Here is a 14,781-nt window from a genome sequence, read left to right as displayed (position 1 = left end):
GATGTTCAAGGCAATAGGTTAATGAGGACGGGGGGCGGGCAGAGCAAAAGCTCTGAGCATTCATTTTGAGGGTGTACAAGAATTGTAGCCACCATCACTTCTGGCCTGGTTGCTGCCATTACCCTAACTACTCAGGGCATAGAAACTGCTTGTTACACCTCTAACATTTATCAGCTGATAAAGTTGGTCAGAAAAATGGTATTCAATCACGAAACAAATTGCTCATACTTATACCCCTTCCTCAAGCTGCTCAGGAAAGTAGACCCCCACATGTGTTGTTTCCTTCAGCTGGACAAGAAGTAAAGATGTTTAGATGTCATCATTCATACTCAGGTCTGAAAGTCTTTCCTCCTCTGTGTACATAGAGATAGTTACCATAAAGACTTCTGCATTAATTGTTAACTGATATATTAATTCCTGTATCAAAACTTTTCTCAGCTTTTGTTCCCTGTCAAGTCTAACTTAGGACTGCCATTCAGTTCAATAGAGGCATAAATATACCAAATACATTTTTATTACCTCCTTGTTTATTTTACCAACTTCTTATCACAGCATGAACGTTATCATCCTAGATCACCCCTCCTGGTATAGGGCGTGGCTGGGGCAGTTCTTGTCAATTAAAACAGTAAAACATAAAGCCTGTGTTGAGATGAAAACAAGAAGACTCTTAGCATTGAATATTTTCTGCTTGGTAGCTGCATCTCATCTATGTTAGTGTTAGCATAGAAAACAATCAGCAGAAAAGAAAATAATATACATATATGATTTTTTTTCTGTCTACATGCACAGATTTCAGTTATGCTCACTACTCTGGAGATTCCTATCTGGAATTTAAAGGTTTGCATTTGAATCCACAAAACAACATCAGTCTAGAATTTCAGACATACAGCTCCAATGGGCTCCTCCTCTACATTGAACAGGCCCAGGCAACAATAGGACGTTTCCTTATCCAACTCTTCATCCGGTATAGTATTTTACAGGTAAGGCATCCAATTATTCTATCAGAAAAAAAAAAGAAAACAATTTAGGCTTTTACAAATGGTAATGATTTATTCTGCTTCCAGAAACTGCTGCAAAGTTTAACACAAGTACTCCATAAACATATTTTAAAGTAATACTTCTGTACCTACTCACATGGTATAAAATTTGTGTATGTGTGTAGAGGAGGAGGCCTTAAAAAAAAAATGGAATTGCTCTTGCTGGAGACCAGTACTTGGAGAGGCTGAAGCAAGCTCCAGCACCCTCCCCTGCTACCAAAAATAATGATAGAGACCTACCACCATTATAAGCCAGTGCAGCCCATCTGCATAATGTGTGTGTGTATATATATATCTATATATATATATACACACACACTATATATATATATATATAAATAGTAGTATCTCAGCCTTTGGCTAAAATCAAATGCTTTATGTTTCATATGTAACTTAGTTGCATTCTTAGCCTTATCACTGCCTTCTACTATGCAGCCCTCTGTTCAGGTCTTTCTGTATGTCCTTGCACTTTAAACTTTGTCATTTGAACTTTAACACTGTCTAATATATAAATGTTTTGGCACCAAAGGTAGGGAGTCAGGGCTTGCTCTGGTTTTCTTAGTGCCCACTTGGTATTGTAATACACCCAGGCCCATGCCTGTTCCTTGCTGGGGGGCACCAGCCTGATTTTTTTTTAAGGGCCCCAGACAAAATTCAAAAATATTTCCATCAGTATCTTGGTCTTTTGGCTAAGATCAAGCATTTTTGGCACTGAGGGGAGGGTGTCAAGGCTGGCTCTGGACCTCTCAGTGCCAGCCTGGTATTGCAATGCCTCCAGACCTGGCGCCAGTTCCCTCCTGGGGGAACAATGACCTGTTTCCTTACGGGGGACACACACACATGCACACTCACACACATACACGCACACATTCCCATCAGTATGTTTGCTCAATATGGGCCTTATGTTTTATAGTCATGCTCAGTGGTGGTATTTAATCAGCTTCATAGTTGGTTTCTGGGCACATGCTGCCTTTAGCAGCAGTTTAATGATAGACAATGTATTTAATGAGGTTTCCTTGTGTGTCAATGTAAGACAAGGAGCTTCCCCCAACCCTCCTTCCGCCTCTCCCGTCCACTGACTGGGGGGAGGAGGAATGTCTTATATTTTAGTAAATATAATAAATATTAAGTTCCTTTTTATAAAATGAACATTCCTTACTTCTTCTAGAAATTGTGCTACATATGCTACCAAAACTGTTCTGAGGGTAATGTAGACCATTACAACTAGACATAAAATGAGCATCTTTAAATATAGAGGCCACAGTGACTGAAATATATTCAAACGTATAGAGGAAAGGTAAAAAATGTAGGTGTACAGCTAGCTACATTTTAAAGTCTAATTGCCAATCACACTATATTGAATAAGTATGGGGCAAGAACTTAGGCAAGCACTAACAGACTTTGACAACTTTGTCAGTGTTAGTTTTGTTTAATGTAAAGTTCTGATTTAGGATGACTCCCGTTGTTTCATAAGCTCTGTTTAGCATAAAAGCAGCTTAATTGACAAAAAAAAAAATTAAAAAGCTTTGTTACTGGTAACTTGTACAAGGTGGTTACTAACTATCCCAACGTGCCATATTAAAAGTAATTGAATTCACTTAGTGATTGACAAAACTGTTCAATTAAATGTAGATTTAAAACCCAATGAACAAATGGTTCCAAGCGCACAATACAGCCACAATTACAAGTAGACAAACCATGAAATCAACTGCTTGTTCACATTAGTTTAGGAAATTAAATGGTGCTTCTAAATGTTCCCACTCACATGGTACATTAAGTGTCTAGACAAGCAAGGGGGCTATAAACTGGAAGATTAGTGTCACATCTGGACATGGGCTGCCAGGTCTGGAGTCACTCAGGGTCAGGTTGGGGGAGGAGAACCTGAAGTCAATCTGGGTGAAGGAGCAAGGAATTCAGTCTGAGAGTGGGGTCCATAGCCAAGTAGTCAAGAAGCTGGGAGGTCCAACAGAGAGTAGAGTGGAGGAACAAGAAAAGCAGCCTTGGGGCAGGTTGAGCCCTGTTGCCCAGACACTTTCTGTTTCTGTAGGGGAAGGAGAGGTTCATTTGGCCTTTACCTGTTACTCCAGTGACAGGGAGTGGACACAAAGCTCAGCCCTACTGGAAGGTTCAGGCCAGCTAGGATCAGTATGGGCAACCAGCTTTAGGGTGGCAGGTTTGTAACAGAAACATTTGTTCCTCCATAGTACCAATTTGTATGCAACTCAGAAGCAGAAGTTAGAAGCATCAATACCATGGTGAGAGTGGATGATGGACTGAAGTACAGAGTGCACATTAGGTAAGCTATATAAATTTTTAATCCTGAGTATTTATAATAGACTGGAAGGTCAATTGGATTGGCCAGTTAGTCAATTAAGTGATTTTAGAGTTGGATAATGATGGGTGATAGCTAAATGCATAGACGGAAATCAAGATGCTGTGGTAAATTGTACTGTGAAGTGTTTGTAAAAAGAATGTCTTTAACTACATTATCATGATCTGTTTCCAGTCTACACTACAGAGTATGCTGGTATGGCTATATTAATGGAAAGATTACACTATTGCTGACATAACCATGAAGCAGAATCCATGTTTTTGACCCAACTGTGCTGTCAGAAGAAAGTCTGGGCAAGGCCGCAGGTTTGTGGCCATGGCCTCAAACAGATATGTGGAAAAATCTTAGGGTCTTAACTAAGAAAGAAGGAGCTATAATATCCCCTGCCCTGTTTACATCTATTCAGTTTGGCAATCATAGTAGTATACGACAGTTTTGGAAGAGAAGACTAATTGCTTGTGAGTGAAGATGGGAATGGAAAGACAATAAGATGGATGTTGATATGCCATTCTGTGTAACTCCAAGTGATGCTTTGTTTTCTTTTTATAACAGTGTAAAAGCAAAAGCATAAATGAAATGCTTGGTATAAGTATAAATACTTAACATAAACTCCCAATAGACTGCCTTGACTGCAGCAATCACACCTGGACCTTCTTTTGAGAAGTTGTACAGGTAAATAATTATCTTGTGTAGGTACATGGACTTACTAGGTGTGTCTACATGTGCACATTTACTGTGCACTAATTTAGGTTACTGCATAGTAACTGAAAATTTCTGTGCAGTAAGGGCACTCATCTACATGTGCACACCCTTACTGTGCAGTAAATATGGTGACTTAAGCCAACTTGGGCGTAAACTTGATACCTGCATTATGCAGGTAGAAAATTTACACCTGATTATTTACTATGCAGTAAAGCAAGTGTAGATGCCTTACTGCACCATAACACTGTGTGTGGGCTAACCTGGGGCTTACTTTAGTCCCAAGTCAGTCCACACACAGCATTACTATGATTTAATGGCTGCACACATACACAGTGGCCTAAAAACTGAATGCATATGTAAACAGTAAATGCATGTGTAGATGATCCCACAGAGAAGTCAGCTCTAGTGGACATTGGGTAATCAGATTTTGAGGTTGACAGCAGTAACAGTCTTAATATTTACATAATTTTGGTATATGTAAACAAGTCAGGTGTATGTAAATGCAGAATGCAAAATTTTAAAAAGATCACTGCTTTACAGCCAGTAATAAAAACTCCCAGAGACCCAACAGTCTCCAAATAAAAGTTAGAGTCCTTTAAATTTCATAGCAGGCTTTAGTTATGATAGATGTCAGAAGGCCAGTGTAAACATCAGGAAGTCCCATTAAAGGGTTTTATTTTATTTCCCCCCCCCTCTGCTGCTGCATTTTATTACTGCTGTGGAAATGTAGCAAAAGGTGGTTACTCTTAATTTGAAAGTACTTTCCAGCTGTGAATATATCTGGTTCTCTTTCACATCAAAGCACATGCCTAAATTGCTCGCCCTCCAGGAAACATGCAGTCTGTTGTAATGCCTTCAGCTTGTATATTACAGAATTGTCCTCAGATAGTGTTCTAAGAATATCAGTTCATAACCTGTCTTGTTTGATAAGCTAAAACATAATTTAGAGTTAAAGGTCAAGAGATTGGGCTAACAGCAAGTAATTTGAGGCACTGAGATGGAAGGAGGAGTTGAGAATTATCTGTGGTAGACTCTGCTTGCAGATTAAAAGTTCAGCTGGAATCTGGAAGGGTCAGGATATATGCAAGCCAAAATGTAGCTTCTCTCCTTTGAACTGACTCTATCATATTCCACTTTTCACATGCAGGGGTTGGTGTAGAGCTAATATAACATTCAGTATACCTACTAGTGACTGGCTAAAATAAAATTATTCACCAAAAGAAAGAAAAGGTCATGCCTGAAGAGTTAGTGGTATGTACTCGTTGAACACTTGTGAGCCTTTAAGCATCCATAATTACATAAAATTCTACAGAAGTCCATGTAATCTCTAGCATCTTGCTTTGCTAGTATTTGGCACCACCTTACAGTATGTATCACAATAGCAAGACAGTTTCAATCTTACAACCAAATTGCCGTTTTGAATGGCTGTCTCCTGATAGTAGAGTATAAATTGACCAATAAGGACTCTAAATTTTGTTTTCAAAGGCAACTCATTGCCACAAGTGGCAACAGTGTGTTTCAAGTAGAAGTGGTCTACCCATGTCAGAAAAGTCATGTTGCCAGTCTGCCAAGTTGTCCCTGTAGTTGCCATATTGAAATCCAAGATGGCTGCTTTGAATTCACATTTCAGCCCCAAGTAGGGTTAGAAAATCAGTTACAATAACAAAACCAACACTGCATGAACCAAGGAGAACAATTTTTCCATCATGGTAGCCATACTGGATTCCAAAATGGCTGATACAGTAGTAGTATGTATGTATCAGCACAATGACATTAAGAAATCTAGTAAACAATACTCTAATACTAAACACAAATTGTATCAATCAGTTGCCTATCGCAAAAAAATCTAAATATCTTATTAGTCAATGTATGTCCCACTAAGTAATTGGTCAGCATTTTGGTACTTCAGGACTTGAAGAGTGTTGGACAGAAACTGGATTACTTCAAGAAAATACTAAAACCTCACAAATTCTGTCACTACAAATTTCATAACAGGCCTACAGTAATGAAAACACAACTCAGGCTAGCCTACTTGTTCAAGTTATATTGAATAAGACAATACATTTATTTAAATTTCAGAAGGCAGATAAGATAATAATAATAATACATAGGTCAATGGCAATGAAACACACAGACATACTTTCCGTTTAAGGCACAGGAAAATGTAATAGTGTAATCCCATGGTAATACAATGGTAATGCAATGGTACATATAACATTAATACAATGGGTAATAGCAGTTTTCCAGATCTCTTCATCACTTGAATCTATTTCTGAATCCCTGTAGTTATTATGCAGATTGCAGCATGTTGTCTCATAGCACTCACAACCAGGAATGTATGGCACATTAACTGGTTTGCATGGACATGCTGTTCCTTGGCCTTCCATCTTGCACTTGCAACATATTATCCGAAGGTATTCTGCTGTTCAAGTGTGTTTATGATAGGAACGTAACCATCATTTGCAGCTTGCCAGCCACACTGATCATGTAATGGCAATGGTGGATTAGGTTCAAGTGCACTTCACTAAACAAGACTTTAATAATTGTCTCTATATACATGGTACACAAGGGAGCTGCATGTAGATGGAAGTTTATCCAGAGCTTTTCCTTGATGGAGTAATTTTACGCTAACAACCAGAAAGATTATTAAAGATGTTAATGGCTGATACAGCAACCCAAACTTTTCTACACAAGTGTACAAATTCTTATCAGCATCAAGCCTGCTTCCTAAACTTGTCAATAAACATGGATATTGAATGAACACTTTCCAAGCAGTTTTCTTAGTCTGACCACTGACCTGGCTGGGGATGTCACAAACAGTGACTCTGTAGAATACAATTAGTGAAGCATGGACCAGCTCAGACAATTTTGACACAATTTCATGAGCTGGAATATATATATTACTGGGTTGCTTCTCTTCATCCAAACCTTAGACACAAGAGTATGCCATAGAAGAGGGACCGGTATGTCTGTCATCACAGAATAATACTAGAAAGGAGTATCCCTGACAAACTGCATGTTTGCCATGTAAGAGCATTCTTGTGTCTGCCTCTTCTTGCTGCAAATGCAGTTGCAGAATGCCACATGAGCCAGAGTGCTCTGCTTTTCCATCAGTGAAACCATGAACAATGGACACTTGTGCAATTCAGAAACATTGGTGTGATTCCTTTAGAAGCTTCTCACTTACAAGTTTAACCAGATTTTCCTTTTTTGCTGGTAAGGATATGAAACTACTCCATGATGCCAGTAATGGAAAAGCTCTGCTGCTAATAATTCTACAATTAAGCCTAGTAGTTTGAGGCCTTACTATTCTTGTGCCTGCCTTTATGGGTGGTGATATGTATCAATCAAAGACAACATTGATGTAATCACATGCATTGGAACAGTTGACAAACACTTGTTGCAACAAGGAATCAACCAAATCTCCAAATATTTGTGCAGTTTTTGGCTTTCCTATTCTCTGTACAAGAGCTGTCGTCATTAATAGTAACATCTGAATTCTCAGAAGTATCATCTGGCAGACTAGTTACTGCTTTATCTCCAGTATGGATCTGTGATAAGACTGCTTTGTTGGTTACGCTGAGTGATGTGTAGAGATTAAAAAGTGACAGAGGGTATCCAGACAGTTCATGCTGTACGTGAGAGTGCACATTAGGGCTGTGTAAAACTTCGGTTCCTGATTTGATTCAGCAGAGATTCGGCTCAATTTGGTGACCAAATCTCCAAATCCAAATTGAATCAGGAGACCCTTTAATGTCTCTAAACTGAATAGGAACCCTCCAAATCAATTTGGAGAGATTTGGAAAGATTTGGTGATTCAGATATATACACAGCTTTAAATGTTTTTTCTACAAAGCTCAAGGTACCAGGTGGCTTGTGAATGCTGAGGTGCTGAGGCAGATGGGGTATTTCACAGAAGCATGGGGGCTCTGCAGCAGGCTTGGCAGCAGACACAAAAGTGGACCAGAAGCATTCCCAGTCCATTTCTGGGTCTGCTGGGGAGCACAGTGCCCGCCCCCCGTATCTTCCCCCCAGCTCAACAACTAGTGCCTCCTGGGTTCAGGGGGCACCTGGGGTACCCCCCGCGATCAATCGCAAAGCTGGTGGGGGCCTGGCTGGGGGCCCAGTGTGCTCAGCAGTGGACCTGGAAGTGGACCAGAAGTACTCGCAGGTTTGCCACCGAGCACATGGGGGGGTCTCCTGTGCTCCTGTGGGATGTTCCATCTGCCCCACCATCACAGCATTCACAAGCCACACCTGGTATCTCGAGGTATGTAGAAAAAAAATTTAAAGTTGCATCTATGGCCGAATCTCTGATTCTCCAAATCAGCATCAAATCTACATATTCAAATTTGGCCAGATCAAATCAGGAACAGTGATCCGAAGCAACAGATCAAATCACTGCCCCCAATTTGGGCTAAATCTGAATCAAATACAGCTCATTTTGCTCACCCCTAGTGCACATTGAACCTTCTACCTACTGCAACTGCTGCAAGTAGCCTTTGCTGGATTTCTTTTGCATTCTGCATCTGCTTCATTTTGCTGTGCTGTCCCATGTTTGACTTTACATTCTTGAAGGTTTTCAATTTTAATTTGGGCATCTTTTCATAGAAGATCTTGGTAGCATTTATAGTAAGATGTTTCTGGATAACGGTGTTCATGATTTCTCTTCCTTTGTCAATATGCATTCAGAATGTCTAACGAAATAACTTCTGGCACAACATCTCGCATAGAAATACATAACAGCTCATCACTGGAAATCTTAAACTAGTGGAACCTTTTGAACTGCTCTTATAGCAACTCCACATCATTGTAATCTCATTTCAGTCATGCCCTTTGTCTTTTGTTATTATTGAAAGATGTTGTTGTATTGATCCAAAACATTTGATTTACCATCTCAGTTAGGTGACCTCTTTCACTATAGTTCAGTTCCCATCATTGTCTAGCTGATTTGGTGTATGTTATGTTTACTACACCACTGGCAATTTTACAAGCCTTGTTAACATGGTCTGTTGCCTCATAGGTTCACATGTTTACAAATGGGAGATTAGTTGTGTTGACCCTGAATCCTCCTTCCAAAAACTCAGCATACACCATAGAAGCACAATTCACTAAACCCTACATACATTCAAAGTATTGTGTACTCCATCTTATGTAATTAGTATGATCATGCACAGCTATCAGTGGTAATATTTCTTTAAAAGCATGTAAAAGCCCATGCCAGTTCCTTTCATGTTCACAAGAGTATTGACTACTTCCAAATAGTTCGTTCAGTACTTGAATGTACCTTGAGGGGAGTGTTCTTCCATAAAATTCTTGACAAACTGACAATCATTCGCATGTGCACTAATCATTCTTACACTGCATTCCTTCCCACTTCACAGTCATCATTTCTGAATGCGACAGACATGCTATTGGAAAGTTGGTTAATGACATCATAATCGAATCCTTTGCTTGAACTTGACAACCATACAATGAATTTGTCTATCAATACATGCCATATTGCTTTGAATGTTGTCTTGTGTGATTTTCCTTTCATTATGTTGGTGGCAATTTTTTTCTGTCCAAGTCTTCAAGTCCTGAAGTGGCAAAATGCAGACTAATTGCTGTTAGTGCGATATAAATTGACCAATAAGGTCTTTAGATTTCGTTGTGGTAGGTGACTTGTTGATACAATTTGTGAGGTTTTAATATTAGAGCATTTTTTTACTAGATTTTTTTCATTCCTTTCTGTCAATACATACTTGCTAATGTGACAGCCATTTTGGAATCCAATATGGCTACCACAGTGGAAATGTTACAGTTGATCTCCTTGGTTCATACAATGTTCGTTTTGTCATTGGAATTGATTATCTAACCCTACTGGGGGCTGAAATGTGAACTCAACCTTGGATTCCAATATGGCAGTGCTACTTGCCATATTGGCAACATGACTTTTCTGACATAGTTTCATAGTTTCATAGTTTCTAGGGTCGGAAGGGACCTGAGCAGATCATCTAGTCCGACCCCCTGCCATGGCAGGAAAGAGTACTGGGGTCAAACGACCACAGCAAGATGTTCATCTAACCTCCTCTTAAACACCCCCAGGGTAGGAGCCTGCAACACTTCTCTTGGAAGCTGGTTCCAGACCCTAGCCACCCTGACCGTGAAGTAGTGCCTCCTGATATCTAACCTAAACCTACCCTCTGCCAGCTTGTGACCATTATTCCTGGTCACTCTTGGCAGTGCTCGGGGGAACAGTGACTCCCCCAATGCCTTCTGATCCCCCCTGACTAGTTTATAACAGGCCACAAGATCCCCCCTCAGCTGAACAGGTCCAGGTCCCGTAGCCTCTCCTCATGGGGCCTGCCCTGCTGCCCCCTGATCATGCGAGTGGCCCTCCTCTGGACCCTCTCCATGCTGTCCACATCCCTCTTGAAGTGAGGCACCCAGAACTGGATGCAGTACTCAAGCTGTGGCCTGACCAGTGCCACATAGAGGGGGAGGATCACCTCTTTGGACCTGCTTGAGATGCATCTGTGGATGCATGACAAGGTACGGTTGGCCTTCCTGACTGCCTCCCCACACTGCCGGCCCATGTTCATCTTGGAGTCAATGATGACCCCAAGATCCTTTTCCGCCTCTGTGCTGACAAGAGGGGAGTTCCCTAACCTGTAGGTATGGTGCCGGTTGTTCCTCCCGAGGTGCATCACCTTGCACTTGTCTGTGTTGAAACCCATCCTATTCTCGTCCGCCCACCCTTGTAACCTGTCTAGGTCTGACTGTAGCCTGTTGCATCCTTCTAGTGTGCCCACGTCCCCCAACATCTTAATGTCATCAGCAAATTTGAACAGGGTGCTTTTTACCCCCTCATCCAAATCACTGATGAAGAAGATGTTGAACAGTGCAGGCCCAAGGACTGAGCCCTGTGGAACCCCCCCACTGCCCACGTCCTTCCAGGTTGAGAAGGACCCATCCACTACCACCCTCTGGGTGCGGCCCTCCAGCCAGTTGGCGACCCATTTGACTGTGTGGGTGTCTACACCACAGCCCCCCAGTTTCTTAATGAGAACGGGGTGAGAGACAGTGTCAAAAGCCTTCCGGAAGTCCAGGAAGACTATATCCACTGCTACCCCTGCATCTAATGATCTGGTGATCTGATCGTAAAAGGCCACCAGGTTGGTCTGACAGGACCTGCCACTGATGAACCCGTGTTCGTTGCCCTAAGCATGCAGTCCCCTGCTGGCCCCTCCTGGATGTGTGCCAGCATAATTTTCTCAAACAGCTTGCCTAGGATCGAGGTAAGACTAAATGGCCTATAGTTTCCCGGGTCCTCCTTCCTGCCTTTTTTGAAGATGGGGACCACGTTGGCCCTCTTCCAGTCCTCCGGTACCTCACCAGAGCACCACGAGTGCTCGTAAAGCCGTGCCAGGGGACTTGCAATGACCTCGGCCAGTTCCTTTAGAACTCTAGGGTGGAGATCATCTGGACCGGCTGACTTGAATACATCCAATGCCTCCCAAAGCTCCCTAACTAAATCCTTGCTAATCCGTGGCCCAGATGTGCCTCCCCCAGGGCCCAAGGGGGGCCCAGCAGGGAGGTGGCTGTTCTGGTCCCTACTTAGGAAGACGGAGGCAAAGAAATCATTAAACATGTTAGCTTTGCTGTCTGGTGTGACAACCAAGTTTTCCAATGCGTTCTGCAAGGGCCCCACATTACCTGGGACCTTCTTTTTACCCCCTGTGTATTTAAAAAAGGACTTCTTATTGTTCTTAATCTGGGAAGCTAGTCCCAGTTCCATCTCTTCCTTGGCCTTCCTAACTACCCCACTACATCCCTGAGCAACTACAGAATAGTCCTCCCTGGTGATGACTCCTTCTTTCCAATGGGTGTAAGCCTCCTCTTTAGAAAGAAGACATTCCCGGATGCTTTTGGTGAGCCATGGAGGCTTGTGTGCTCTCCTGCTTCCTTTGATCTTCATTGGGATTACCTTCCTTTGGGTTTGGAGGATCGTCTCCTTAAGGAGCGACCACTCTCCTTGGACACCTGGCTCCCCTCCCCTCCCCTCCAGGACCTCAGCGCTTCTCCAACTATCCTCCTTAGCTCGTTGAAGTTTGCCCTCCTAAAATCTAGGGCCGCTGCCTTACTGCATGCCTTTGCCACCTTGCGCTGGATGGTGAATTCCAGCAGGCGATGATCGCTATCATCCAGGTGGTCAAGCACCCGTAGTCCCCTCACCAGGTCATCACCCGTGGCCAGCACTAGGTTCAACAAGGCATCACCCCTGGTGGGGCTGTGCACCTGCTGGGTTAGATGGAGGTCCTGCACTCTGGCCAAGAACCTATGTGAGCATTCAGACCTGGCTGACTGTTCTTCCTAGCAGATGTCTGGGAAGTTCATGTCTCCCATGACTACCACATCCTTAGCCTTCGCTACCTCTGTGAGCTGACCCAAGAATTCCTGGTCAAGCTCTTCTCCCTGGTTGGGAGGTCTGTAGTAGACTCCCACCGTTAAGTCTCTTTCCCCTCGACTGCCTTGTACTCTAACCCAAAGCACTTCAGAGTGCCCCTCCCCTGACTCCTTGCTAATTGACGAGGATGTGTATTCCTCCTTAACATAGAGTGCCACACCCCCACCTCTCTTTCCTATCCTGTCCCTCCTGTACAGCCTATAGCCCTTGACATTCACCGCCCAATCATGCATTGCGTCCACCACGTTTCCGTAATCCCCACTATGTCCGGGCTAGTGTCAGCCAGCAGGAGGGTGAGTTCCTCCTGCATGTTACCCATACTACAAGCGTTTGTGTAGAGGCATTTGAGGCCTCCTGTGGATGTGTGTACTGACCCCCTAGTCCCAGCGTTACCCTGGCCCCTATCTCTTACCTGTTTATTCACTTCGCTTGTTGGTCTGGGCTGGGCTGTAGTTGTGGGTGCTGTTTGGTCTGGCAGTGTGATGTTTCCTCCGCCCTCATCTTCCCCTTCCCCCGATGAGCCTAGTTTAAAGCCCGCTGGAGGAGGTCCACCAACCTAGAAGAGAACACATGCTTACCTTTAGGGGAAAGGTGGAGCCCGTCCCATCCCAGCATGTCTCTCGTCATGATGTGCTGGTTGTGGCTGAGGAAGCCAAAGCCCTCCTCGAAGCACCATTCCTCTAGCTCCAGTTGGTCTCCGTGATGCACGTTTCATGCCATCTGCCTTGTCCACTCACTGGTAGGATAGAAGAGAAAACCACTTGTGGGCCCATCTCCTTCAGCACGCACTCCAGAGTGTGGTAGTCCTCCATCCAGTGATCAGGGCTCCTCCTGGCCGCATCGTTAGTGCCCACATGGACTAGGACCATGAGGTAAAAACTGGTGGGCTGGATTACGGTTTGGAGCATGCCTTTCACATCCTGAATCCTTGCTCCAGGTAGGCAGTATACCTCGTGTGCTGAGGGGTCCCAGTGACAGATGGGGTCCTCCGTACCTCTCAGGATGGAGTCAGCAATGATGATCACGCGACGCTTCTTCCTCCTGGCCTTCTTGCCTCCTTCAGCTTGCATGGGATGTGGTGAGCATGGAGTTGCCTCCTCCCCGGTTTCATCCTCTTCTTCCTCCTCCTCCAGGGCTGCCAGGACTTCGTAGCTGTTCTCCAGCCGGACTGGAGGAACTGGTGCTGCCATGTCTTGAGCAGCCCTGGCATGGGAGGTGAGCGTCTGCCACTTAGCAGTGGAGGGCTCATCTTGAGGTACATCCTCCTTGGTCGTACAACCCTGCAGGGTCCCTGGCAGCACTCTCCGTGTCGACACCATCGTTGGAGTCACTGAGTTTCTAGCTGAGTTTGGGTCCTCTGCCCCGCGCTAACACGAGTCAGCCTCTGGGCCCCTCCTGCTCCCCCTCCGGCGCGAACGCCGGTGCAAATGCCGGTGCGCTCTTACGAACCGCGCCTGTTTGTGAGCTCTGTTTTTGCAGCTTGGGAGCGCGGCTCCCTACCGGCTCAGCTAAGAGGCATCCGGGGGGCTTCCCCTCCAGATCCGGCTCAGCTGCATCAGTCCCTCTGCCCCACTTACCTTAGGGGGATTAGCTGCTGCTGGCCCTGCTGCTGCTCCGTTCGCTTCTTCTGCTCTCGCCTTCGCTTCAGGTCAGGTAAGGGGGCACACATGTGTGTAAGACACACGTGTGCCTGTGTCCTTCCTCTCCCTGCTGCTCCTACCTCCCAAGGAGAAGGCGGACACGTCTGGTGGTTTGCCCTGGTGGCAGGGCCGGGTGCCACACTCTCAAAACTTCTAGGAAATGTCCGCGGAGATTTTCAGGGACACGTTTTTCAGGACCCTAAATGCCCATCTTTAGTTCCAGGAGGTTGGTGAGAGAAACCTCCGGGGCAGAACTGTGCTGCATCCAAGGGTCGAAGGCGAGTTGTGTTCCCCGCAGCTGAGAGGGGGGATGGCGGACACGTTGGCACGTGAGCTCCTGGTCCCAGCCCGGTTGTCATGCCTGGTCCGAGCCCCCTGGGCCACATCTCCCGTGGTCCCGGGCCATGCCCCAGGTGCCGCTGCTGCACTTCGCTCGCCGCTCGGTGCGGCAAACCTTTGGGGATGGCTCCTCGCGGGTTGGCGGTCCGCTGCCGGTGTTCAGGTGACGTGGTTACCTCCCCCCACTTCTCCTTTTCTCTCTCCTGATCAATGTGGTACCTGCAGGTGCTTCAGGGAGGGCCCTTAGTGGGCCAGCGGTCCCCCCGCCAGTGTTCAGGCAAA

The 14,781-nt window shown here is 44.7% G+C and overlaps 1 protein-coding gene across 1 annotated transcript in view; it reads left to right on the top strand.

Annotated features, from left to right (window-relative positions):
• EYS (EGF-like photoreceptor maintenance factor) overlaps nt 1-14,781 on the top strand; it is a 1,897,540-nt gene that overhangs the window by 1,267,363 nt on the left and 615,396 nt on the right. The window contains exons 33-34 of the mRNA XM_090034512.1: nt 790-980; nt 3,242-3,333. Coding sequence (XP_089890638.1) covers nt 790-980; nt 3,242-3,333 — 283 coding nt within the window. The remainder of the gene's footprint in view (nt 1-789; nt 981-3,241; nt 3,334-14,781) is intronic.

This window comes from Crocodylus siamensis, chromosome 1 (assembly GCF_052110815.1).
Source record: "Crocodylus siamensis isolate JL-2025a chromosome 1, ASM5211081v1, whole genome shotgun sequence".
NCBI lineage: Eukaryota > Metazoa > Chordata > Crocodylia > Crocodylidae > Crocodylus > Crocodylus siamensis.
This window is presented reverse-complemented; position numbering and strand designations above follow the sequence as displayed.